The sequence below is a fragment of the Bos javanicus genome, chromosome 29 (genome assembly GCF_032452875.1).
Source record: "Bos javanicus breed banteng chromosome 29, ARS-OSU_banteng_1.0, whole genome shotgun sequence".
Lineage (NCBI taxonomy): Eukaryota > Metazoa > Chordata > Mammalia > Artiodactyla > Bovidae > Bos > Bos javanicus.
Genome location: NC_083896.1, coordinates 11,561,317 through 11,588,568, shown reverse-complemented (window position 1 = coordinate 11,588,568; position 27,252 = coordinate 11,561,317). Strand labels below are relative to the sequence as shown.

Genomic DNA, 27,252 nt, shown 5'->3' with positions numbered 1-27,252 from the left:
TCCAGCCATCTCATCCTCTGTCATTCTCTTCTCCTCCTGCCCCCAATCCCTCCCAGCATCAGAGTCTTTTCCAATGAGTCAACTCTTCGCATGAGGTGGCCAAAGTACTGGAGTTTCAGCTTTAGCATCATTCCTTCCAAAGAACACCCAGGACCGATCTCCTTTAGAATGGACTGGTTGGATCTCCTTGCAGTCCAAGGGACTCTCAAGAGTCTTCTCCAACACCACAGTTCAAAAGCATCAATTCTTCGGCGCTCAGCCTTCTTCACAGTCCAACTCTCACATCCATACATGACCACTGGGAAAACCATAGCCTTGACAAGATGGACCTTTGTTGGAAAAGTAATGTCTTTGCTTTTGAATATGCTATCTAGGTTAGTCATAACTTTCCTTCCAAGGAGTAAGCATCTTTTAATTTCATGGCTGCAGTCATCATCTACAGTGATTTTGGAGTCCCCCAAAATAAAGTCTGACACTGTTTCCACTGTTTCCCCATCTATTTCCCATGAAGTGATGGGCCAGATGCCATGATCTTCGTTTTCTGAATGTTGAGCTTTAAGTCAACTTTTTCACTCTCCTCTTTCACTTTCAAGAGGCTCTTTAGTTCCTCTTTAATTTCTGCCATTAGGGTGGTGTCATATGCATATCTGAGGTTATTGATATTTCTCCTGGCAATCTTGATTCCAGCTTGTGCTTCTTCCAGCCCAGCGTTTCTCATGATGTACTCTGCATAAAAGTTAAATAAGCAGGGTGACAATATACAGCCTTGATGTACTCCTTTTCCTATTTGGAACCAGTCTGTTGTTCCACGTCCAGTTCTAACTGTTGCTTCCTGACCTGCATATAGGTTTCTCAAGAGGCAGGTCAGGTGGTCTGGTATTCCCATCTCTTTCAGAATTTTCCACAGTTTATTGTGATCCACACAGTCAAAGGCTTTGGCATAGTCAATAAAGCAGAAATAGATGTTTTTCTGGAACTCTCTTGCTTTCTCCATGATCCAGCGGATGTTAGCAATTTGATCTCTGGTTTCTCTGCCTCTTCTAAAACCAGCTTGAACATCTGGAAGTTCATGGTTCACATATTGCTGAAGCCTGGCTTTGAGAATTTTGAGCATTACTCTACTAGCGTGTGAGATGAGTGCAATTGTGCAGTAGTTTGAGCATTCTTTGGCATTGCCTTTCTTTGGGATTGGAATGAAAACTGTGGCCAGTCCTGTGGCCACTGCTGAGTTTTCCAAATTTATATCTTTAATTAGATAATATATATATAAAACACCTAGAATAAAATGTCCCTTCAATAAATATTAGTTTCTTCCTCTCTATTTCTTTCTTAATATCTAGAAGAGCTCTGTCCAATAGAACTTTCTGGAATGATGACTATATTCTATATCCACAGTGTTGAATATGGTACTTACCATGTTGGCTACTGAGCACTTCAAATGTGGCTGGTAAGACTGAGAAACTTAATTTTAAATTTTATATTATGTTAATAAATTTAAATAACCACATGAGGCTTATAGCTACTGTCTTGGAGAGAACAGGTCTAGAAGCTTGGCCCCTAAATATGTCTCTATCCATTGAACTGATTCTTTTTCCTGTAGATACGTTTCCTATGCATGTGCTTAAGGTGAACAAGTGAAAAGGGCAGTTGCCCCAAGTGCAGACCAAAAGGTGTGGGGAAAGAACAAAGACAGCTGGATCCAAATCAAAAAAAGAAGTTTCTGCCCTACTGACTAGCTTCTCAAACTTTAATATGAATATCAATCACTGGAGTTCTTCTTAAAAACACAGATTTAATAAGTCTTCAGTGGGAACTTAAGATTCTGTGCTCATAAGCTTCCAGCTAATAACGATGCTTCTAGTCAATGGGTCACATTTCAAATAGCAAAGATCTAGATGGAGGTAGGCCCATGGGAGCAGTACCTAACTGCTATTGGCCCTACCGCTGAACCAGCTATTTCTTGTCTCAGGAGCTCCGGATTAAGTCAAAGGCATGCTCTGTTTTATCAAAGGAACCCCTCCACCCAGTCTTACAATGAACTATTAAGCATCTTCTATATCCTAGGAAGAATAATAACTTCTGAAAGGCACATATTATTCTCATTTAACAAATAATAAAAGAGTGGTTTCGATGGGTAATTTGACTTAACCAAAACTTAGGCAAGTACTAGCAGAGGTGGGCTTAGAACCCAGTTGCTTCTGAATTCAAAGCCTAGTCTCTCTCATTAGACTCTTGTTACACAAAGTGTGATGCAAAGTATGATGCACAATTGAACATCAGCTTCACTGGAAGCTTATTAGAAATGAAGACTCTCAGGATCCATTTCCAAACCTACTAAATCAGTATCTGCTTCTGTGAAGAAAGCTGAGCGCCGAAGAGTTGATACTTTTGAACTGTGGTGTTGGAGAAGACTCTTGAGAGTCCCTTGGATTCTGCAAGGAGATCCAACCAGTCCATTCTGAAGGAGATCAGCCCTGGGATTTCTTTGGAAGGAATGACGCTAAAGCTGAAACTCCCGTACTTTGGCCACCTCACGCAAAGAGTTGACTCATTGGAAAAGACTCTGATGCTGGGAGGGATTGGGGGCAGGAGGAGAAGGGGACGACAGAGGATGAGATGGCTGGATGGCATCACTGACTCGATGGATGTGAGTTTGAGTGAACTCCGGGAGTTGGTGATGGACAGGGAGGCCTGGCGTGCTGTGATTCACGGGGTCACAAAGAGTCGGACACGACTGAGCGACTGAACTGAACTGAGAAGATTTTTACCTACATTAATATTTGAGAAATACTATGATATTCCATCTTTTGCCTTTTAGAGCAAAATAACAATTGGAAAGGGATCGGCTGAGTGTTGCAGTTGAGAAATGGATTTAGATTGGCTAGATTGGATGGTGGACCAAATATTGGTAGCTTTGCCTCTATTGCTAAATACCTATTGCCTGATGGGCATATTTAAGCCAGTATGAAGCTGTTTTCTGGCAGATAAAGATTTTTCATTTCTAGATAAACTACAAATCCAGCAGATAAAAATATCAACAACACAGTTTTAACAGTGTTTATGGGAAAAACCACAAAAAGAAACAAACTTGTTTGCTGAAAACTAAATATACTAAATGGACTTCCCAGGTGGCTCAGTGGTAAAGAATCTGCCTGCCAATTCAGGAGATGTGGGTTTGATCCCTGTGTTGGGAAGATCCCCTAGAGAAGGAATTAGCTACCTACTCCAGTATTCTTGCCTGCAAGAGGAGCCTGGTGGGCTACAGTCCATGGGTTCGCAATAGAGTCAAACCCAACTCAGAAAATGCACTAAAATCATCAAATTCTTCCAAACTATTTCACCACTAGAACTGTTCAAAGAAACAAACAATTCTGCTTTCTCTCCGTTCGTGGATAATTCTGAAAAACCATCCAATTAAAAGTGAATAGTAGCCTAAATCACCAGGGTCTATTATTGTACAAAGTGACTCAAATTCATGCCTAACTGGCCAGTTCTATGACCAAGTGCTTGGTCATCCCATCTCCACAATACAGCAACTCTGTCCTCAGAGGGCTCTTACTTTTGGTTTCCTGCCCCTGGGATCAATCAGAAATGCCATTTATTAACCTCGCTCAATAACACCTCATACTCTCCAGCCCATTCTTTGGCTCCCAACTGAACCTCACTGCTAATTTGATTGCTTCTCTATGTCCCACAGTCCACATTATCTTTTCTCTCATTCCCTTCCCTTCTCACCAACCTTCACTCACACTGCCAGCCTTTCCTTTGTCTGTTTTATCCCCATTAAACTCCTCTATTGTCCTCCGCCCCAGAGTTATAGCTGTATCCGCAGCCAGTGACCTTCCACATCTAAAGTGCTCTACAAAAATCTCACTGGGAATATTATAAGAATATTATGATGGTTTTTAAATAGCTTTTATATAAATGATCTTCTTGGCAGTCAAATATCAATACGATGGATGATACTACTAAAGACTCTCAACATTTTTGTAACCTCTTTCCTCTCCTTCTCTCTCTCCCTCACTTTCCTGGGAGGGAAGACACAGTTCTGAAAATTCTGGAACAAATTTCCTCATCTCCACTATTATTTTTATCTCTGGAAACAAAGTTTCAGACAACAAAGTGTCTCACAGGGAAGTAAAATCATCATACTGCCAACACTTGCTGGACGTTCCTTTATTTTTCCATATTTTCCCTTAAACATCCTCAATAATGTAGACACCCATTCCCTGTGTCACTTGAATCAGGTCCCTTTGACATTTTAATTGTTTATTCCTCCTAATACTTTTAAAGACCAAGATTCCTTCTGTTTTTAACTTTATTTTTTTTTTACAATGGGTCATATACACATTCTTAGCCATTTTATTTAAAGTTTTGGTGAAATTAAACAAGAAGTTAGTTTCCTGTTCAGCAAATATTCACTCCTTCCTCCACTTTGAACTTGGCAATATGACTTGCTTTAGCCACTAGGGTGTTAGTGGATATGATGTGAGCAGGGGCTATATCTGGGCTTGTGTCTTGGGCGTGTCCTCTTTCATCACAGTGAAAATAACATACTTTGGGTATGTCCCACCCCCTGGGCCCCAGAATCAAATATGTGAAGCAGTAATACCCCAGCCAACTTGGCAATCTTCAGCCTGAAGCAGCTAGCTCAGCCAACCAGCAAACTCTTATGGAAGAAATAAATACTTACTGTTCTACATCATTGGTTTTGTGGTTGCTGGTTACACACCAAAAATTGACTGTTACGTGGAGTAACAGTAAATGGTAGACCAAACTCTACCATTTTCTAGTTGAGCTAGAATAACTATATCTGTAAGATGAGAGGTTTGCATCCATTGAAATCCAAGTTACTTAACAAGATTCAAAACTCATGATTTTTGAGTTTACCACTTCCCACGGTATATTTCCAGAAAACAGGTCTAAATATAACCACTATGAAATGAACACTAAAGAAGAATGGAGGGAAACAACATTCTAGAATCTCTCTAAATTTATTTTCCTAAAGCAGGAAGAAGGGTATTTGTTTGGATGGTGTTGATCATAGAACTCAGAGGAGTCTGAGTTAAGAGAAGGGAAGAAGCATGGATATGGTCAGGAGAGGAAGTTTCCATGCCAACTGGCTACAGAATACAGAGAGGAGAACATGCTACCTTTTCACCAAGTCAACCTACAGGAGCTGGACTTACAGGTAACACACAGGCTCTACTCACTCGGAACCTCTAAAAACAGAGTGTTTTTCATACCTGTTATAAGACAGTATTCGGTATATAACGTGTGATGTGCTCAGTCAGTCGTGTCTGACTATTTTTCAACTCCATGGACTGTAGCCCTCCAGGCTCCCCTCCCTATGGAGTTCTCCAGGCAAGAATACTGGAGTGGGTTGCCATGCCCTCCTTCAAGGGGATCTTCCCAACCCAGGAATCAAACCCATCTGTTACATCTTCTGCATTGGCAGGTGGGTTGTTTACCACTGAACCACCTGGGGAGCCCTCAATAGATAATGGGGAAGCATAAAATGACTGAGTGAAACATGGAAGCTACACAGTATTGAAATGGGGATTTTCCCTTCTTGTTTTTCTTTTTTTAATTTTTTTTTTAAATTTTATTTTATTTTTAAACTTTACATAATTGTATTAGTTTTGCCAAATATCAAAATGAATCCACCACAGGTATACATGTGTTCCCCATCCTGAACCTTCCTCCCTCCTCCCTCCCCGTACCATCCCTCTGGGTCGTCCCAGTGCACTAGCCCCAAGCATCCAGTATCGTGCATCGAACCTGGACTGGCAGCTCGTTTCATACATGATATTTTACATGTTTCAATGCCATTCTCCCAAATCTTCCCACCCTCTCCCTCTCCCACAGAGTCCATAAGACTGTTCTATACATCAGTGTCTCTTTTGCTGTCTCATACACAGGGTTATTGTTAGCATCTTTCTAAATTCCATATATATGCGTTAGTATACTGTATTGGTGTTTTTCCTTCTGGCTTACTTCACTCTGTATAATAGGCTCCAGTTTCATCCACCTCATTAGAACTGCTTCAAATGTATTCTTTTTAATGGCTGAGTAATACTCCATCATGTATATGTACCACAGCTTTCTTATCCATTCATCTGCTGATGGACATCTAGGTTGCTTCCATGTTTTTCCCCTCACTGATTTTAACTTTCAGATAAGGGATTCCTGCTTGTCTGTACTATGTATCATTTAAGGTCTTAAACTATCATGACCTCATACAACAATGAGTTTATCTGAGACCTCCTTCATGCATAAGAACTTCAGTGATCCCTTCACTACTGGCTTCATGAATGTAAAACCACTTACAGAGTTTTAAGATCCCTTAACTTACTTTCCTTAGAAAAACAATGCAGAATTTCCTTTGAATATCTTTTGTACCTTTACTAGACAGCTGCTTAAAACTTTTCTTTGACCACAGATTTCCTCCTGTTGTTTGACTGCTATTTGCATGTATGCCAGGAAGTCATTTCTGCCAGAATCATATATTTCTAAAACCAAATTTGCTAATTGGCAAAATTAATACACTAACTTATACTGAAATTATTTTTGAGGAGGACTTAGTTAAAATTTGTCATGTAGGTAATATTTTAAAGAAGGAAATATTCTTATGCAACATGACTGAAATGCTCTGGGGAACTCTGAAATTGTTTCTTCATTAAAAAGAACTGAAATTATGTGAACAACTAGAATGTGAGACAGAAAAGAGGAAAACAAAGTACAGAACACTAGGGAATGAGAAAATAGACCACAAAAAGAACAGTGATTTGTTCAAGGTCACTCAGTGAATCAGGAACAAAGAGGAGGGTTAGACCTACGTCAATCTCAATGTGTACTCAATCTGCCATTTTTAATACACAATATATTTATAGTTCTGAGACATGGGGGAAGATATTAATATTTAATGTTCTCTTGGAGTCTAGCACGTGTTACTTCATAAGTGTTTACCGAATAAAATAATAATAAACCCTCATTAACTAGAAGTTAACAAAGCATAATTTCACATACATTACCTCATTAAGATACTCACCAACACCTCGGGGGTTGATATTGCAATTCCTATCTTATTGATCAATTTAGGTCCAGAAAGAGTAAATGAATAGCTCAACAACACATTGCCATGAGAACTGGGATAGTTTAGCCATATTTAGCAAACTTCCCTAAAGATCCTACTCTTAAGGAAGCTCAAAGAGGGTTTGGATTATGTACAAAAAGGTTGAAGATAATTTTTAAAAATCCCATTGAGGAATTCAAAATCAGATATTAAAATTGATATTTAGAGTATGCATCTTGTGATGACTTGGTCAGGTGGGATGGGAGGGGGGAGGGAGGCTCCAAAGGGAGAAGATACATCTATTTATTTATCTCTCTCTCTCTCTCTCTCTATATATATATATATATATATATATATATCAATAACCTTAGATATGCAGATGACACCACCCTAATGACAGAAAGTAAAGAGGAATTAAAGAACCTCTTGATGAAGGTGAAAGAGGAGAGTAAAAAAGCTGGCTTAAAACTCAACATTCAAAAACATTCAAATCATGGCATCCAGTCCTATCACTTCATGGCAAATAGATGGGGAAAAAAGTGCAAACAGTGAGAGACTTTATTTTATGGACTCCAAAATCACTGCTGATGGTGGCTGCAACCATGAAATTAAAAGACACTTGCTCCTTGGAACAAAAGCTATGACAAACCTAGACAGTGTATTAAAAAGCAGAGACATCACTTAGCTGACAAAGGTCTGTATAATCAATGCTATGATTTTTCCAGCAGTCATGTATAGATGTGAGAATTGGATCATAAAAAAAGACTAAGTGCTGAAGAATTGATGCTTTTGAACTGTGGTGCTGGAGGAGACTCCAGAGAGTCCCTTAGAGAATATGGCAATCAAACCAGTCAATTCTAAAGGAAATCAACTCTGAATACTCATTGGAAGGACTGATGCTGAAGCTGAAGCTCTAATACTTTGGCCACCTGATGCAAAGAGCTGACTCACTGGAAAAGACCCTAATGCTTAGAAAGATTGAGGGCAGGAGGAGACGGGAGTGACATAGGATGAGATGATTGGATGGCATCATCAACTCAATGAACACGAGTTTAAGCAAACTCTGGGAGATAGTGAAGGACAGGAAAGCCTGTCCATGGGGTCACAGAGTCGGACATGACTGAGCGACTGAACAACAACAATATAGAACCTAAAGGGCTAAGGTGGGGAGGGAGGTGGGAGGGGGATTCAGCATGGGGGGATCCTGAATCCTACACTTGTATACCTATGGCCAATTCATGCTGATATATGGCAAAAAATTACAATATTGTAATTATCCTCCAATTAAAATAAATCAATATTAAAAGTACTCCTAAAACCAAAAAAGAAAAAAAAATCCAACAATAATATATATAATTATGACTGACCCACACTCTTGTATGGCAGAAAACAGCACACTAATGCAATTATCTTCCAATTAAGAAATGCATTTTTAAAATATCAAAGAATTGGTATTTAAGCGAACAAGAACACTTCAATTAATTTGTTATATTTGGCTGATTTTACTAGCTAATTAGTTGGGATACCAATCCAGCATGTCTGTTCAAAATTCTTAGATTCTTATTGGTAAATTATTTGTACATGAAGGCACTGGAAGTTAGTCATGAGAACCCTAAAGAAGACTCTGAAATAATATGGATCTACTGCAAGTAAGCAGTCCTACTTACAAAACCAAGTCTCTGGGCTCCATGTCTACTTCAAAGCATGCTCATCTGGTTTGGATGATGCCAATGGATATAGTAAAGAGATTTACTATAATAAAGACAGAGAATCCTTTTATATATGTATTACATATAATATATACAATAATGCATACAATTATATGTGTGTGTGTGTGCACATGCGCATCCCTCTCCCAAGGGTGTTGAAGCCTCTGTGACAAATTGTCTTCCACCCAAAACTGCATGTTGCCAAGGGCTAAGTGAGAAAACTTTGTTCTTAAGCTTAGAGGTAGCAAAGGAGGGAGGGAAGGTAGAAACAAGCAGTCACTAGATCAGAGTTAAGTAAGGCCTCACACTCTACAGCCAGGACACCCAGGTTCCTTCTTGGCTTGGCTTCTTCCTATGCAATTCTGAGACAGTTACTTAATCTCTTTATTACTCAGTTTTCTCATCTGTAAAATGGAGAAATCAATAGTACCTGTCTCATAAGGTGGTTATGAGGATTAATTGAGTTAATATTTGTTAAGCACTTAAAACAATGTCAGGTATACAGTAATCCAGATATTTGTTGTTGTTTAGTCATTAAGTCATGTTCAACTCTTTTGTGACCCCACGGACTGTAGCCCACCAGGCACATCTATCCTGGGATTTTCCAGGCAAGAATATTGGAGTGGGCTGCCATTGCCTTCTCCAGGGGATCTCCCTGACTCAGGGATTGAACCCACATCTCTTGCATTGGTAGGTGGATTCCTTACCACTGGATGTCCAATCCAGACACAAATCTTTGATAAAGAAAGGAAAGCAGAAAGAGTGACAGAGAGAATAGGAACATTATGTGTCTTTAATAATTGCTTTGCTTTCTTCCAACAGAGTCCTTTACTTTCCACAACTGGAGCCACTTGATTCCTACCAGTAAGCTTAACCCCATTTCCAGCATGACCCCAAATGACTCTTGTTCAGAGAGATTTAAGAAGCCCTAGTTCAGTACTTCAGGTGATTCAGCATTAAGTCAAGCTTGCTGTTATTCTTGTCCTGACCCTGTGTCCCAGTTTTAATCACTTGTCCCTGTAACCAAGTCCCAACCTTGTTCTGGCACCCTTCTCCCCTGCGGCCCAGTCTGGCTTGCAGAATCTGCTCAGCACTTTCAGTTCCTCCAAGGCAGGCATCTCCCGAAGGACAGCCTTTAGACTAGACATATTTTGGTTGGTACATGTACAGTTTGAACTTCTGCTGAGAGTTAGTTGCCTGCAAAACTGTATAATAAAATTCAAATTTCTGACTTCTCTTGAAAAATGGAATGATCTGGGAACTCTTGATCCCATTTCCCTTTGGGACCCACCCAGTCAGCCAAGTTGCTGCTACATCCCCCCACATTTGGAAAGTCATGTGCTTTCTATTCCCTACTCTCCCCCTGCTTCCTGATCCATCTGTTTCTGTGATTTGCTTGGTCCTTGTGGGCATTAGAGGTTAGGGTCTAAGACTGAGAATAGCCAGTACTTACCAAGCACTTTGTACTCATTTAATCAAAGAGCAGGTTGTATTTGTTCTTGTCCTTTATGCCTGCAGCCCTTCGCATTGCCTCAAACCTTTTATCTGTAGGCATCTGAATCTGTCCAGTCTTCCTAAAGTACTCTCCTCTACCGTATCAGTTAGGGCCACTCACGAAGCTCTGTTAGACTTCCACAAGTCAACCACTCACCCACACTGTGCTTTGCACCACTTTCCAGTCACTCCCACCCAGCCAGACTCTGTCGTTGAGAATTTTGGCCATCATAGTGGTTATATTGCAGAATAAGAACCTGGGGCTTTTCTGACCTGCCTGTTCCTATTATCTCATGCTCCATGTTTCTATAAAACCATACATCTTATTGTATATTATATAGATATAGATAGACTTTGCCTTCACAAAGTTTTGCTTCAATTCTTATTAGGAGCTTAGCAAAATCCATCAAATGTTTATTGATCCTATATTATATCCAGATTACCCAGATTCTATCATAGAAATTGATTTGGGTATACCTTTACCAAGAAACCCGAAAAGTTCATCAATCTCTTTTCAGTGAACACCTAAGAAACTAATATTATTTGATCATAATCGGCTTGTTTTTTTCTCATGATGGACCGTTGTGTTTTACAAAACAATGGATGAAAGAGGAAAATATCAGTATGCCTAAGCTGTGAGTTAGCAAATTTCAAAAGAAAATGCACAAAACTCATTCTATACATCATTTCATGAGATTATCTGGATTGGTTGAAACTGAATATGTACTGTATTTTAAATTCTGTTGATTAAGTTCTACCAGTTTTTAAAGATAGTCTTAATAAAAATGTTACTTACATAAGGAATCGTGTCCAAAGTGTCTGTGTTGACAATTATAGGAGCAGGGCTGGCCTAAAAAAGAGAAGTAGAAAAAAATTTTAAATAACAAGTAGTCTATTCCGAGATAGGATCTGTTAACTTATTTAACCAAGAGCTCAACAGTGTTTCTTAAGAACCTGCATAGGTACTATGTCAGGTGCTAGGGGGATAAATAAAATGACTCAGAGTTCCCTTCACCCTCCTTCCTTCAAATATTTGTTTGCTACATTGACCACATAATAAAATGAAGTAAGCACAGAACTGAAAAGGCAAGGACATGAGGATTTGTGCAGTGTTTTAAGAGACAATGACTTCTAATAACTTTGGCAAGGAGTTAAACATTTCTTTATGAAACGGCTGTGCTAAAGGATTTTGATTTTTTCTCTCATGGAAGCAAAATTAAACCTAACATTATAACTCTTTTCTTTAAACTGGCTTTTGTGAGGACATTGTATACAATGCAAAATAGAAGCTTTCACTTTTTGACATTTTACATACATTCACCTATTTTGCATGCTGTGTCATATTTTTTTCTTTATCATTTATGTACCTTTGAAAATCTGCTTTAGAAACCCTTAGGTAGAAAATTAAAAATTAGTCAAACATGGCAGAAAATCGTATTAGATATGCTAAAGTTCTTTTTTCAAAAAAAAAAAAAAAAAAAACTACAAAATGCAGCCATTCCTTTTAAAGGTGAGTAGGAATCTGTATAAAACTGGTGTAGGAGTGCTACAAGCCAAGTCATCAGAAAATAAGAGATTGCAATCTATTTGCATCGGCCAATCTGACTTCATGAATATTGAGCAGATCTATTTTCTAGTTTCTAGACTTTTCACAGCAACTTTTCCTTCATCCCCCAAAGGATCTTTAATCTTCCCAAATTGCAGATTTCATTTAGATAGAGGAAATGGCCTCACCATGATTAATCGGGAGCTGTCCTAGACGACACGGTAGTTTGCCCAAGTGCTCAACTTTGGGGACATTTCATTAACTGTGCCCTCTGGAGTTAACAAGAGTTAACAGCTTTCTAATGTCAATCTATGCCTATGGGATCCTAATCGAAAGACAAAACAAATGCAATCCGGCAGATTTTATAGAACAGAGTTCCAAGTTTTAACTAAAATCATTGGTCGTTGAAAACATGACCCTGCTTCACATGTCTACACAGTGGGTCAACTGAATATTCATGGTTTATTTGTTAACTCCTAAAAACAAGTACTTTGTGGATAAACATAGGCTTTGGAGAAAGTCTCCACTGGAACCTACCCCAAAACTGTTAAGAAGTCTGTAGCATAGGGAGATGAACATGAGGTTTGGAGTCAGAAGACCTGGGCTTGGGTTTGTTTTAACAACTTCCTGATTATATGATTTGGGGGCTCAGCAACTTCTTGGTCATCTGATCTGGGGGCAAGCCCACTAACTCTCTTTGCCTCATTTTCCTCCTCTGTAGAATGGAAATAAAAATAATCACTTTCTAAAAAGGTTGTCTGAAGAATAAATGAGGTGATATATTTGAATGGGCTTTGTAAATGTAAATTTCACAATCAATATTACATATTGTTACTAGCTAATGCCCTTAAAAATGGACTATCATAAGGATATAATGTTCCTGGATGGTTTGTGCACTGTTTCTGCCCCTGTAATCTCAATGCTATGCTAGTGGCACAGTTGCACTAAAGAGAACTAATTAGGTCGTGAAAATCACCATTTATTAAATACATATTACTTGTCCATTTATAATAATATGCATATATATCCTCATATAATCTCCAGAAAACCATACTGATGAGGCATTATTGTTAATATCCCTATGATACAGATGAGAAAACCGAGGTTCAGAGAAAATGAGAGCTGAGCTTTCACAGCAGCCTTTCTGACCTCAAAATCCATTTTTGCACACTAGGCTGTTCTATGAGTCCATTACCTAGGGGTCTCTACCACTGGAGTTCTACAGTTATTTGAGGTCTCTAACTAGACCAGCCAGTAAGACCCAGGCAAATTAAAGACTGCTTTGAAGGTAGGAAAGGCTGCAGGGTCTTGCATAGCAGATGTTGAAAGCCACCTGGTAATTCCTTGATGGTTTCTGGTTTTTTGTTTTGATGATATTTCTTCTATGCTTTCTAATTGGCTCCTGGGACTCCCAAAAGATTTGCATCTTGTCTCCTTGACTAGACTACTGAAAACATTCTGAGTATCATACGCAGTACTTGTATTTCTCCTTGTTATCTACTATACTTTGATCAAAAAATATGCTTTGGTTTGATTTGGGACTTTCAACTCATTTTACCCTCTTATAAATTGCATTCATGTGGTCTGAAAATAAATCTTACACATAGATCCATTCCCTATACAGCGCCATTTATCACTTTTGCATGTTTCTGTTGCTATTTTCCATTTCATGTATGTAAATTTGGTCTTTCCAGTTAGACACTTACAACCACAAGGATTATTTATTTTCCTAGAATTTTTCACAGCACCTGGGTACACAGAAAGAGCTCAGTAAATACTTAGGAAATATTGACTAAGTGAAGCTATAAAGTATAGTACATAGGAAATATCTCTTTGTAAGATTTGGAAAGCATTTCTGAGATAATCTTATGTTACCAACAAAACTGTGATGACTTTCTAATATCTACTATCATCTTCTTTTTTTTAACCGGTCATTAACACTCAATTATCCAGTTTTTTGAAATAATAATTAGTTCATAAATGCAGGATGTAGAGTCTGTGAACCCTGAAGTACAATCTGTATAATGTGAAAAGCTCATTGTTCCTTCTTGGTGCTAAAAAGATCTAGAAGTGCAGTTAATTCCTACATCTATGACAGTCACTAAAAATGCATGAACAAATGTTTGTGGGTTGTGTGAGCACACACATACATCATGTACATCTGACACTGGCAACTCCCTGATGTGAGTGCCAAGGAGACGCCAGGGTGGGCTGTTCTGAATAGCACAATACCCCCACTGAGCTGCTACATGAGGCTTTCTGAAAATCCCACTGCTCTGCTACAGAACCCTCAGAGCCCTCCCCAGACCATTTTCTCAGAAGCTTCTTATAGTCTTCTGGGTGCTCAATGGCACACAGTAGCAGAGAATGAGTGCCCCAGGTGGGAGCAGAACAGAGTCCAGGAGAATTCTAGGTATGGTCCACAAATATGCTTCTCTCACCAGATGTTGCGTTGGCTTGTCCTGCTGCCTGTTTCTTTTCTCACCTTCGAGACCATGTGAGTCTGTGCCTAGTTTGGTTTCTGCATGTGAAAACCAGGTCCCCAGGTACTTTGATAGCTAAAGTACTAAGCGTCATCTCCACACTGCCTTGCCATACACACTTTCTCTCTCCATACTGCATGTCCTCTTTAGTGAAACCCCTAAATCAAATGGATGATTTAGCACATTTCAGCATTTCCCTTCAAGTTGCTGATTTCCATTAACTGGAGAGAGTTATCAGTATCACATATGATAAAAGAAGACCTTTAAATCAGAAGCTTAAAGGTTTGTCTGAATGTAAACATAAAGGCTTACGAAAATGAATCTCACTTGGGCGACCCAAACTATAAGACAAGAAGGGCTTGCCTTTTATATTACATTCTCTGCTGCTGCTGCTGCTAAGTCACTTCAGTCATGTCCGACTCTGTGCGACCCCATAAACGGCAGCCCACCAGGCTCCCCCGTCCCTGGGATTCTCCAGGTAAGAACACTGGAGTGGGTTGCCATTTCCTTCTCCAGTGCATGAAAGTGAAGGAAAAAGCCAGTTTACAGGAAGAGGGAAGAATAAAGCTAATCAGAGGGAAGACAGAAGCAAGCAGAGAAAATACTGATATAATTCAAATTAATAGATCAAGTTATTCATAAATTCCTGCCACCTTCCTGTCCTTGAATCCCATGGGATAGTCAAATAGTACATCATTAACTTTTCTCATGGTAGTAAATGAAAAACTAAACTTCTATTGTTTGCCACCAAGATAATATAACTAATAAAGAGTCTTACATTAGGAATGCACATTTTCAAAGGGGTTCATTAATTCCAACTGATGCTATATTTGTTAAGTGTCAGAGTGTGAAATACCTTGACATAAATGGGCAGGTGGTCACCAAACCAGAGGAAGCCTCTTCCAGCAAGGTACTGGCAGGGGTGGTAGAGAAGCTGGTCAGTCAAATAACACAGTCTGTGAGGCTTATTGCTGACAAGCACAGGCTAACCAGTGGGAAGGTCAGAAGACTGAATCCAGGCCTATACCTAAACTATTTTTTAAGTTTTTATTTGTTTGTTTTTTAATGTGGACCATTTTTTAATGTCTTTTATTGAATTTGTTACAATATATATATTTTTTTTCCTTCTGGCCACAAGGCATATGGGATCTTAGTTCCCTGACGAGGGATTGAACCCATATCCCCTGCATAGGAAGATAAAAGTATTAACCACTGGACTACCAGGGAAGCCCTTATAACTAAACTTTTAAGAAGCAAACTAGAAACGAAGAGAAACCCACACAGCTAAGTGACCTAAATACACTAGGAACTGAATAAAAACATTGATAGGGCTAGGAATCGTGCAGGGATTTCAAGTGACCTGGAACATGCAAGCAGAAGGCAGCTGGCTGTCAGTAGGCCAAATTAAACAGGAGGCAAAATATGGCAAGAATAACTCATGAGCTGTTTTGGGGGCTCAGAATCTTTGGCTTATCTTCCCAGACTTAAAGAACAAGGCTCCTGAAGAGGCAAGAAGTAACACAGGCTCTATCTACAGTGTAGCATGAAGACTAAAATGGAAGCCACTGAAATTTTTAAAACGAGTCCATTTGTGTGTGTATATGACTTCAGTAAGACAAGTAGACATCTCAGAAGCTCAAGGTAACTATTAGCTGGCATAGATGGCCTGCTCCAAGATATCACAGTAATTGTCTTTTAGCTTCATAATCATAAAGAGGGCTGCCATCTGGGTGAACCCTAATCAGATCATGTCCTGATTCCAACCAGGGAAATAGAACATGGGGGTTACTACCCACATACCCCATCAGGCCTGAAATAAGAGGTCTGCCATTAAATATTGAATTGGTACGCAAAAAGCCAAACTCAGGATAATTTTATTTTTATTAGGTTTTCTTCCTAATCCTCTATCATGTTGGCCCATTTTGGAAATTGAAAATGTGATGTGGTTGGGGGTGGGAGGACTCCTGCCTCAGTTCACTGCCTCTAGTTCTCTGCTTTCCTGGAATCCTTTCTTTTCTCCCTTGAAAGACCTGCAGTTGCTTGGTTGAGCATCATCACTACCTGGAATCTTGAGGTAGTGATAATCTTTCAAGTAGATCTTTCAAATCCTGGTATGTCTTTCAAGTAAGATTAGGACCCTGCCAATAACTAGGGGTGTGCAGCTCCCCCCAACAGACTGCAGGAAAGAAGGAGAGAAAAGAAAGGGTTCCAGGAAAGCAGAGAACTAGAGGCAGTAAACCGAAGCAGGAGTCCATCCCACCCTCAACCACATCACATTTTTAAATTTCCAGAATGGGCCAACATAATAGAGGAACAGGAAGAAACCCCCTTACAACCAGTTACCTGATACAGTAACACTGGGATGGACAATACTACAGGCAAGCACTTTACTACATTTATTTATATTAATTAATTACTTAATCATCAAATAACCCAATGAGACACTCTTGTTCTCCATTTACAGGTGAGAAAATACAGGTTAGGTAACTTTCCCAAAGCCATAAATAAATCCATCTTCAAACCCAAATAACCTGACAGTCTGGCTCAGAGTTTCTGCTCTTTTTTTATAAGCTATATAATTTTATTTTTTAACCATTAAAAAACTGAAGTGCAGTTAATTTACAATGTTATGTTAGTTTCAGGTGTACAGAAGGTGATTCAATTATGCATATCTACATACATATGTGCAATATTCTTTGCCATTATAGGTTATCACAAAATACTGAATATCGCTCCCTGTACTATACAGTAGGTACTTGCTTTTTATCTATTTTATATATAGTAGTGTGTGTGTGTGTGTATGTGTTTTAACCCTCCCCCCTCACCCAGAATCCATGCTCTTGACAGTCATGCTCTGCTGCTGCTGCTGCTAAGTCGCTTCAGTCGTGTCTGACTCTGTGCGACCCCATAGACGGCAGCCCACCGGGCTCCGCCGTCCCTGGGATTCTCCAGGCAAGAATATTGGAGTGGGTTGCCATTTCCTTCTCCAATGCATGAAAGTGAAAAATGAGAGTGAAGTCGCTCAGTCGTGTCCGACTCTTCGAGACCCCATGGACTGCAGCCCACCAGGCTCCTCCGTCCACGGGATTTTCCAGGCAAGAGTACTGGAGTGGGGTGCCATTGCCTTCTCCGAATCATGCTCTACTACCGTTCAGAATGGGAACAAACTTTACCAGAACTCTTTGGATTCTAATGATGACTACTCACCAACAACTCAGAGGCTAGATGAAAGCCAAATTAGACATTCACCTTGATCTGGGATGGTTCCAGAACCCTGCCCTCCTCGCTCCAGCCCAGTCAGTGAGCCCTAGTGCATTGTATGAACAAGCCTGTAGATGCCTCAGTAGAAGGCTAAGCGTAGGCACACTCAGGCTGACTGAATCAGGATTTTTTTAAGTTCCGAAGAAAATCACCGCTAAACAACTGATTGAAGACATATTGATGGTTACAAGAGAGGAAAAACAAAACAGGAAGAACAAATCCACTGTAGAAACATAAAACTTTGATTCTTAGGGCCTCAGCTTCATTCTACCCTTCATTTTACAAATATGAAATGGAAACAGAGAAAGGAAGTGGCATGCCCCAGAGCTCATAATCGTTCAGTATCAAAACAGAAGATAGGATAACAACAGCAACAAGAATAACAATAAGAAAATATTAAGCACTTATTGAAGACAATATGTTCCAGCGGTTGTGATAAACACTTAAGATACATCAGTGTATTTACTTCTCAAGATATCCTAAGGAAAACCTTATCATTCTCATTAAGAATAATAATAATAATAAGGCTCAAAGTGGCTAAACCACTTGCCTGAGGTCAGAAATTCTAAGAGGTATCACAGTGTGAAAGTTGCTCAGTCGTATCCAACTCTGGGACACCATGGACTATCCAGTCCATGGGATTCTCCAGGCTAGAATACTGGAGTGGGTAGCCTTTCCCTTCTCCAGGGAATCTTCCCAACCCAGGGATCGAACCCAGGTTTCCCACATTGCAGGCGGATTCTTTACCAGCTGAGCCACCAGGGAAGCCCAAGAATACTGGAGTGGGTAGCCTATCCCTTCTCCAGCAAATCTTCCCGACCCAGGAAATGAACTGGGGTCTCCTGCATTCCAGGTGGATTCTTTACCAGCTAAGCTACCAGGGAAGCCCCATATCCGGGTGTCCAATCCAGGCCTTTCCAACCCCAGAACACAAGCTGGCTCCTGATTCCTTCTCCTGAGATTTTCCAGGTAAGACTTAAAAAAAAAAAAAAAAAAATGCAGTTATTTTCTGCCCTGAAAATGGCTAGTTTCTCTTTCCCAGTCTGAAGAGAAATTTCTCCCCATACTGACTCAGATTCAATTCCCCAATTCTCTGAGGGTTTCTAGGTCCCTATATCACTTTCAAAACCCCACTTGAAAATGGGACAATGCTATTTTCCAGCTAACCTATTTCCTAAGGAGTTAGCTAGGGGAATAATGCACATGAAGTGAAAGGGATGTACTCCACAGCTGTAAGGTTATGTTATTTATTACTGTGGTTGCTTTTTGCTTTTCTGGATTTTCTCTTCCTTTTCACATTGCCTCTCTGGAAGAGTCATTACCAACAGTAACACCAAGAGGCTCTGGCCTGTCACCTCATTTGTCCTTACCCTGCAGTGACATAGGACAACTCCCCTCAAAGGTGAGAACACTGAGGCAGGAACAGGTGAGTGGGTGAGTGAGCAATGTAAGGGCCCAAGGCTTAGCTAGCCAGGGCATAACTGCAGGTTAACATCCATGGCAGGATGTCTCAAGAGAGCGACTTCGGAGCAAGCTAAGACCCTGGTTCTTCTCCCTAGCACTTAATAAAATGCAGGGATGGTTATCCCCCTAGCTTATCACCAGACGGGCTCAGAAAATAAGAATAAAGCGTCAGATAGATGTTTGGCTTGAACTTGATCCAACTCTGCTTGCCCAAACTCTCTTAAATAATAAAAATAATAATATCCTCGTTTTACAGAAAACTGAGGCACATAGATGTTAAGTAATTTGTCCAAGGTCATCAGGACAGTAACAGCAGGGTCAAAAGTCAAACCTATCCGTCTGGTTCCAAAGTGGGGAACACTTCACTATAAAACGCTTGCTTCTGTTTCCTATTAAAAACTGCTAAGTGTTCAGAAGTCTGTTTTAGTCAACACAAATTCTTTCACTGATCTTTGAAAAATACACTGTAAATGTTTCTTCCCTTTGGATTAAAGTGATAACATGTCTGCTTGATCCTCCTTAAAAATGCAAGGTAGTATAATCTTTTGCAAAAAATGAATGATATCCTAAGGGTCTTAGTTAGGCTGCATGGGGGACCTCTTTCACCCAAGTACAAAAAAGATGGGCCAGCCTGGAGAATGAGGCACAGAAAGTAAAGACCCAGAATGAAAGAGTTTTCCTTCCTTTATAAGTTTTTTCTAGAATCCATCTAACTTGACGCAACAGATAAAAATTGTTTGCCCTGTTAGTTATGAAGACTCTTCAAACCTCCATCCTACACTCTGTCCACATATCTCTTTGAACTTAGCATAAAAGGCTAAAATAAATGACTCACTAAAATTAGGTCTGTAGATCATCACTCAAACTGAACTAGATATTATATTAGATTGGCTACCTATATCGTGTTTCATAATTTAACAAGTGTGTCCACGCACATCAGATCATTTCATTCCCACAGGCAGAGGAAAGGGCACTACCCTTCATTGACCAATGCCCACTGTGTGCCAGGAATACGGTAAGATTTCTATCTGTGCTTTTTCTCTACTCTTCACAGAGCCCGAGAGGAACTGGTAGAATTCTACAGGTAAGTAAACTGAACCTCAGAGTGCTTGAGTGAATTTCCAAAAGTCAGACATCTGGAGAAAGGCTGACATTCAAACCTAGGTCCTCTGACTCTAAACCCCATTGCTGTACCCCATTATTCCTTCATGGTGCCATAAATCCCACTGATGCACTCGTGAGCATTTACAAATCTAACTGCTTCACTTGTGTGTGCAAATGCCCTCTGAAGAGTGCACCAAAAAATGGAGTCATTAGCTCAAATCTCAGATGTGGGTTGGTCAATGTGCCCCAAGCCACAATCACAATACCTGCCTATTTCACTGTTTCACTCGCACAGTGTTATTCCTGAAAAGTGCTATGTGGATACCATCTGCTCCATTTTGTGAAGCCATCAAAGAGCTATAATCCTCCCAGTGCAGTTGTATTTTTCCAGTTTCAGGTTTCAGAATCCTGAGCAAGCTGTCAAATACCTGGCCCATCACCACTTCTTCTGTAGTATCTGGATCAGGGCCCTGCCCACAGTGGGTGACCTATCAGTGCTTTCTGTTTATTTCCCTTCTGTTGTCTCCTTCCCTCCATTGGGGCATAACTCTAACTACTCCAAGCATACACCTTGTTGATGCTTACCATAAGGCCACTGTTGACATTTCTTTCTTCCCCGCCACATCCTGTGCAACCACCATCCCCTTTCTTATCTTCCTAACCAAACTCCATCCACCCTGCAAGGACAATCTAAAGTCCCAGGCTCTCTGTGATAGCTTCCTCAATCCACTGCAGGTATCAATCTATCCATTCCTGCTCCTCCCAAATTTTAAAACATTCATCATTTGTACTACAGTTCACATTAAACTATAAATATAATAGAAAAGAGGTTATGTGAAAGCACCAAGTTCTGCCATTCTTACAGAACGCTTCTTTCTGTTCTTACACATGTTGATGGTTAAGTGGCTCATGCGTGCTACTTTTAATCTCCTTGATGAAACTATAACCACTGTGATAGCAGGGCCCTCATCCTACTTCATTTCTTCACCAGCTTCATTTCTTCACCTACTTCATTGCTTCATGTCTTCACTTCCACCAACACTCCTAACAGTGCTTAGCATACAAGATACACAAAAGATGTTCATTAATGGGTTTTTGGCATATGTGCTAAGTCATGTCCAACTCTTCGTGATCCCATGCACTATAGCCCACCAGATTGCTCTGTCTATGGAAACTTCCAGGCAAGAAGACCTTTGGAACTAGAACCACAGCAACAAGAGATAAGCAACCTAAATGTCCATCAACAGATGGAGGGATAAAGGAGATGTGGTATATACACATAATGAAATATTACTCAACCATAAAAAAGGAACAGAACTGGGTCATTTGTAAAGATATGGATGGACCTAGAGTCTGTCATACAGACTGAAGTAAGTCGGAAAGAGAAAAACAAATATATTTATGCATATATGTGGAATCTAGAAAAATGGTATAGATGAAACTATTTGCAGGACAGGAACAGAGACTCAGATGTCGAGAACAGATGTGTGAACATGGGGGGTAGGTTGGGAGGGATGGGAGGGACATACACACATTACCATGTATAAAACAGATAGCTAGTGGGAACCTGCAGTTTAGCACAGGAAGCTCAGCCCAGTGCTCCGTGGTGACCTGGAGGCCTGGGGTGGAGAGGGGTGGGGGAGGTTCAAGAGGGACAGGGTGTATGTATACATAGAGCCGATTCACTTTGTTATATGGTAGAAACCAATACAACATTGTAAAGCAACCATAACCCAATTAAAAGAAAAAAATAAAAGATTCATGAGAAACCTATGAGACGAAAGTGCAATGGGTAGAAAGGAGTAACCGCGCGCTGTCCTCTGGCGGCAAGCTGCTCTGCCACACCGCCAGTGCTGTTGACGGCAGCGTCCGGAGCTGCCATGCACTGCAGACCATGCTATTCTGAACCATGGCATGTAAATTAAGTAAAGTTATAAACGGAAAGATCCTTCCATGCCTACCATATGCTGGTCCTTTACACTCATTCTTTGCTACTTCTCATTACAAGCCTCTGAGTTGCACGCTATAATTATGCTTATTATGCAGATAGGGGAAGTGAGGCATGAACCTGTAACGAAATGGCCCAAGGTCACAAGACTTAAAAATTAGTGGAGCCAAGACTCACTCTTTTTGACTCCGAGTCTGTTGGAGCAAGGGAATGTTCCCTGCTCTAATTTACTACCTCGCTGTGCATTCCAGAAGTTGGAGAAGTGGGAGGAAGCATGGAATCTGGTGAAAAAGCTAAGGACTCAAAACATTGTGAAAAAAGTAAAATGGCATCCTAAGAATTTCTTGAATTTTTCAGATAAGTGTGAAGATATAGCCCAAAAAAACCATCTCAAACTGGGCATTTATTTGAAGTCTCATGTTTTATCTTTTTAAAAATTCATGTAGCTTTTAATATCTTTTACTGCATATCCATCTATGTTTTAATATTAAAATATTTTTAGTTATTTATAATGGAGTCAACCTGACATCTTAGGTAGGTCCTGCATGACTCTCAAAATTCATAGATATGCACACACTACTATATTTAAAATGGATAGCCAACAAAGACCTATTATATTACACATGGAAGTCTCCTCAATGTTATGTAGCAGCCTGGATAGGAGGGGATTTTGGGGGAGAAGGGATACATGTATATGTATGGCTGAGTCCCTTCTCTGTCCACTTGAAACCATCACAACATTGTTAATGGGCTATATCCCAATACAAAATAAAAAGTTAAAAACAAAAAAAAAAGAAAATCTCCCTGGAAATAACCACAATCCAGCCAGGGGATTATGTCACTGGCATAAAGATGGATGATGGGGAATTAGGAGATCTCAGTTTTAGACCCAGCAAAGTCTGTAACTCAGGATGAAAAGGCAATACAGTGAGCCTCCCAATTTATTTTTACATTTGAGGAGTAAAGAGTGAAATGGATAACCTCTAAGGGTCTGTCTCATCAAGGATCTGATTTCACTCATCATACATTTTGACCTGCTGGGAAATCCTGGAAAGAAGGCAGGATGCTACACAGGTCACCCTTCTGGATAATGACGACCTCTGCTTTTATCATTCAGATACAGGAAGTCAGAAGACATGGCATTAGGAAAGGCGTGACAAATAAGACAAAAGTCAAATCGGGAAAAGACCATTAATATAAGTAGCTTCTAATTAACTGGATAAAGGATGAGGTTTTGTATGTCTTAAACGAGGCACCTCAAAAAGCTATTTATGATTATTTTCATAATCTATATTTTGTATGATCATGTTTAGAGCCTGAATTATTTTTTTTTAATGAAGCAGTTAATTTTCTGGCCTCAAGACCATGCAATTAGTGGCAAAGAATTCTCTGCCATATTAAAGAGGCAAAAAGATTTGAAGTGAAACAGAAATTATCACCAAGCTCTTTCTTCCATTCTTGCCTTTCTCCATGTGCTATAAGCCTTAACGCTAAAGTTTCCTAACATCTAAGGTCTGTTTTCACTTTTACCCCCTACCAACCATAATTTGACAGTAGATCATATGCTCAAAGTTTTAAACATAACAGTCGTGGAGAAAGTCTTAAAATATTTCGTATCTAGGATATTTGTGTATGTGTGTGTCTGAGAGAGGGGGTAAAATGTGAGGCAGAAAGATGAAGAGGAGGTGTGAGTTTGGTTTACTGTTTCACTATTAGTAAGAGATAAGGTGCTTATGTTCCTGTTGGGTCTGGAAAATGTTTCAATACCTGCTTTTAAATGATGGCACTTGGGCTGGGTTGTGACAGCAACAGAGTAGACAACATTTTAGATCAATTTCCCTTATTTTAAATTCTGAAAACATCTGTACATCTATTAATCTCACTTCTACCCATTTTTCTTCAAAATTAATGTCTTATTTGAAATCATTTTCAGTGAGGAAAAACAAGGGGAAATAATAGATTAGAAGGAGAAGTGAATGGGGACTAGAAAAATAGAGGTTGGCTAAATATTGCCAACATTTGCTGGTGCCAAAGAATATATTCTGCAGATGTGTTTGTATATTGTCATTGACTAGGCAATGAACTCTTTGTCCCACAGCCAAGAGCCTACAGATCTCTAGGTCCAAAATGCCACCCAGTTCCTAGCCCCACAGCTGTCTCAGCTTCCTAGAGTGGCACTGCCAATGTTATTTGGGTTTCTCAGTTTCCCAATGGCTTTCTTACCCTCAGTTATTCTGCAAAGCAAGGGTTCTCTTTGCCAATTTACTTCCTCCTGGGCCTAGGATAATGCCACCGTTTTGTGCATCAGAGGGAAGATGAAGGAATATTACCTGTTGCTGTGGGCCAGAGGAAAGAAGGTAGGCATAAGAGAGAAGAATGGAATGAAGGGAAAGAAGGCAGGGAGGAAGCTGTTCTCTGGCACATGGGGACTGTCACAAGGTGGAGAGTGAAATGATGCTTTCAAGGCTGACTCTCCTCTGTTCTTTTAGACCACTTTGTCCCCTGGAATTGTGAACTCAGACACATTGGAACCTTCGTTCGTTCTGTAAAGGATTTCCCCAACCAACTGGAAAGGAGATGACGACTTCCTTATGAATATAATGTTTGCAGCCTGACATCTCATGAGCCCTCCTTGCCTATTCTAACTTGACAAAAATCATTTTCACATAATGATTTTATGTTATGGGAAGAACAGCCCCCAGCCCTGCCCTTGGTGTCAGCAGATGAGGCCTAGCGAGGACTGCTGCACCACTGCAGAACTCGATCAGGTTACCTAACTCCCTAAATTATTTCTAAGGCTACGCCCAACTATAAATAAGAATTGGATGATTCTTGACTTTAATACTAACCTCATTTTTATTAGTGAAGTAGTAATAAAAAAGGTTTAGGATTTGGGTCATCTAACAAATAAGACATCTCTTCTCACTCATACAATGGTCTTAGTTAATAACCTCTCTGAAACTTTTTAAGTACAAATGGAAATTGAAAATTATTTGGTCAACCTCACATTCTTCTTTGAGAACCAAGTGTGATCAAAGATTAAAAACTATGAAAAACAAACAAACAAAAAACCCTCTGCAAACTGTAAAAGGATACAGTTGGGCTAATATTAAATATTTGCAATATTAATAATGGCAACCCTTACTGGGCACTTTCTTTGCTTAGCCATTGTACTAAGGGTTTAATTCACATTATTTCATTTAAATCACAAACTTAAAAAATATCTGTATAATATCTAATTTTAGAGAGGATGAAACTGAAATACAGAGAAGTTAAGCATTTTCCCAAGACAGCAAGTGTTAGAGCCAGGATTCAGACCTAGATTTTTTAAGTAGCTAAAACTCTGAATCTGAGCCAAAGTGATCTAGAATGAGAGTCTGGCCCTACTAGGTTATGTTTTACTATTTAACCACTTCTGATCCCGGCCACTTCAATTTTCTTATAAATGATGTGCATGTGTGTGTGAAATCACTCAGTCGTGCCCGACTCTGTGTGACTCGATGGACTGCAGCCTGCCAGGCCCCTCTGTCCATGGGATTCTCCAGGTAAGAATACTGGTGTAGGTTGCCGTGCCCTCCTCCAGGAGATCTTGCCGACCCAGGAATTGAACCCATGTCTCTTATACCTCCTGCAGTGGCAGGTGGGTTCTTTACCACTAGCACCCCCGGGGAGGCCCCTTATAAATAACATGGGATGTTAAAATCTGCCTTCCTTATCTTACAAAGTAGTAATGAGAAAAAAATCTAGTTTACACTGCTTTGAGAACTGAAATAAGATAGACAAAGATAAGGAAAATATAAGGCAGAAATAAGAGTGCAGTGGTCATTTCGGTGGTAGCAATAGTAAAAACATTAGTACCGTATATTTTCTGGTTTCTATACAAAATAAAAACTACAATCTCTACTGTTTGTAAGGATGTTCCTGCTAAATAAAAATATCTAAATGAAGCTTAAAAAAGTACAGTCTTTTCTACAATGCAGACATACAAAGGATTATAAGAGACTATTATGAACAAGTATATGGCAATAAAATGGATAACCTGGAAGAAATGGACAGATTCTTAGAAAAGTTCAATCTGAACCAGGAAGAAATAGAAATAGAAATTATGAACAAATAGAAATTATGAACAATCCAATTACAAGCATTGAAATTGAAGCTGTGATCAAAATCTCCCCAAAAACAAAAGCCTAGGACCAGATGGCTTCACAGGAGAATTCTATCAAACATTTAGAGAAGAGCTAATGCCTATTCTAAAACTCTTTCAAAAAATTGCAGAGGAAGGAACACTTCCAGACTCATTCTACAAGGCCACCGTCACCCTGATACCAAAACCAACCAACCAAAGACAACACAAAAATGAAAACTAAAGGACAATATCACTGATGAACATAAGTGCAAAAGTCCTCAACAAAATTTTAGCAAACAGAATTCAGCAACACATCAAAAATCTCATACACCATCATCAAGTTGGGTTTATTCCAGGAATGCAAGGATTCTTCAATATATGCAAATTAATCACTGTGATACACCATATCAACAAACTGAAAGATAAAAAACATATGATCATCTCAATAGATGCAGAAAAAGCCTTTGACAAAATCCAGCACCCATTTATGATTAAAACTCTTCAAAAAGTGGGCATAGAAGGAACCTACCTCAACAGAGTAAAGGTCATATATGATAAGCCTACAGCAAACATTATTCTCAATTTTGAAAAACTGAAAGCATTCCAAGATCAGGAATAACACAAGGGTGTCCACTTTCACCACTATTATTCAACATAGTTCTGGAAGTCCTAGCTTCAGCAATCATAGAAGAAAAAGAAATAAAAGGAATCCAAATCAGAAAAGAAGTAAAGCTCTCCCTGTTTGCAGATGACATGATACTGTACATAGAAAACCCTAAAGATAGTATCAGAAAGTTACTAGAGCTAATCAGTGAATTTAGCAAAGTTGCATGATACAAAATCAATACACAAAAATCACTTGCATTTCTATATACCAACAATGAAAAATCAGAGGAATTAAGGAATCAATCCCATTCACCACTGCAACAAAAAGAACTAAATATCTAGGAATAAACTTATCTAAGGAGACATAAGAAATGTACACAGAAAATTATAAGACACTGATGAAAGAAATAAAAGATGATATAAACAGATGGAGAGA

General features: G+C 39.6%; 1 protein-coding gene across 15 annotated transcripts in view; it reads right to left on the bottom strand.

Annotated features, from left to right (window-relative positions):
• DLG2 (discs large MAGUK scaffold protein 2) overlaps positions 1-27,252 on the bottom strand; it is a 2,330,119-nt gene that overhangs the window by 873,070 nt on the left and 1,429,797 nt on the right. For all 15 annotated transcript variants that reach the window (XM_061406089.1, XM_061406091.1, XM_061406093.1 and 12 more), the window contains one exon: positions 11,075-11,128. In XM_061406089.1, the coding sequence (XP_061262073.1) occupies positions 11,075-11,128 (54 nt within the window). The remainder of the gene's footprint in view (positions 1-11,074; positions 11,129-27,252) is intronic.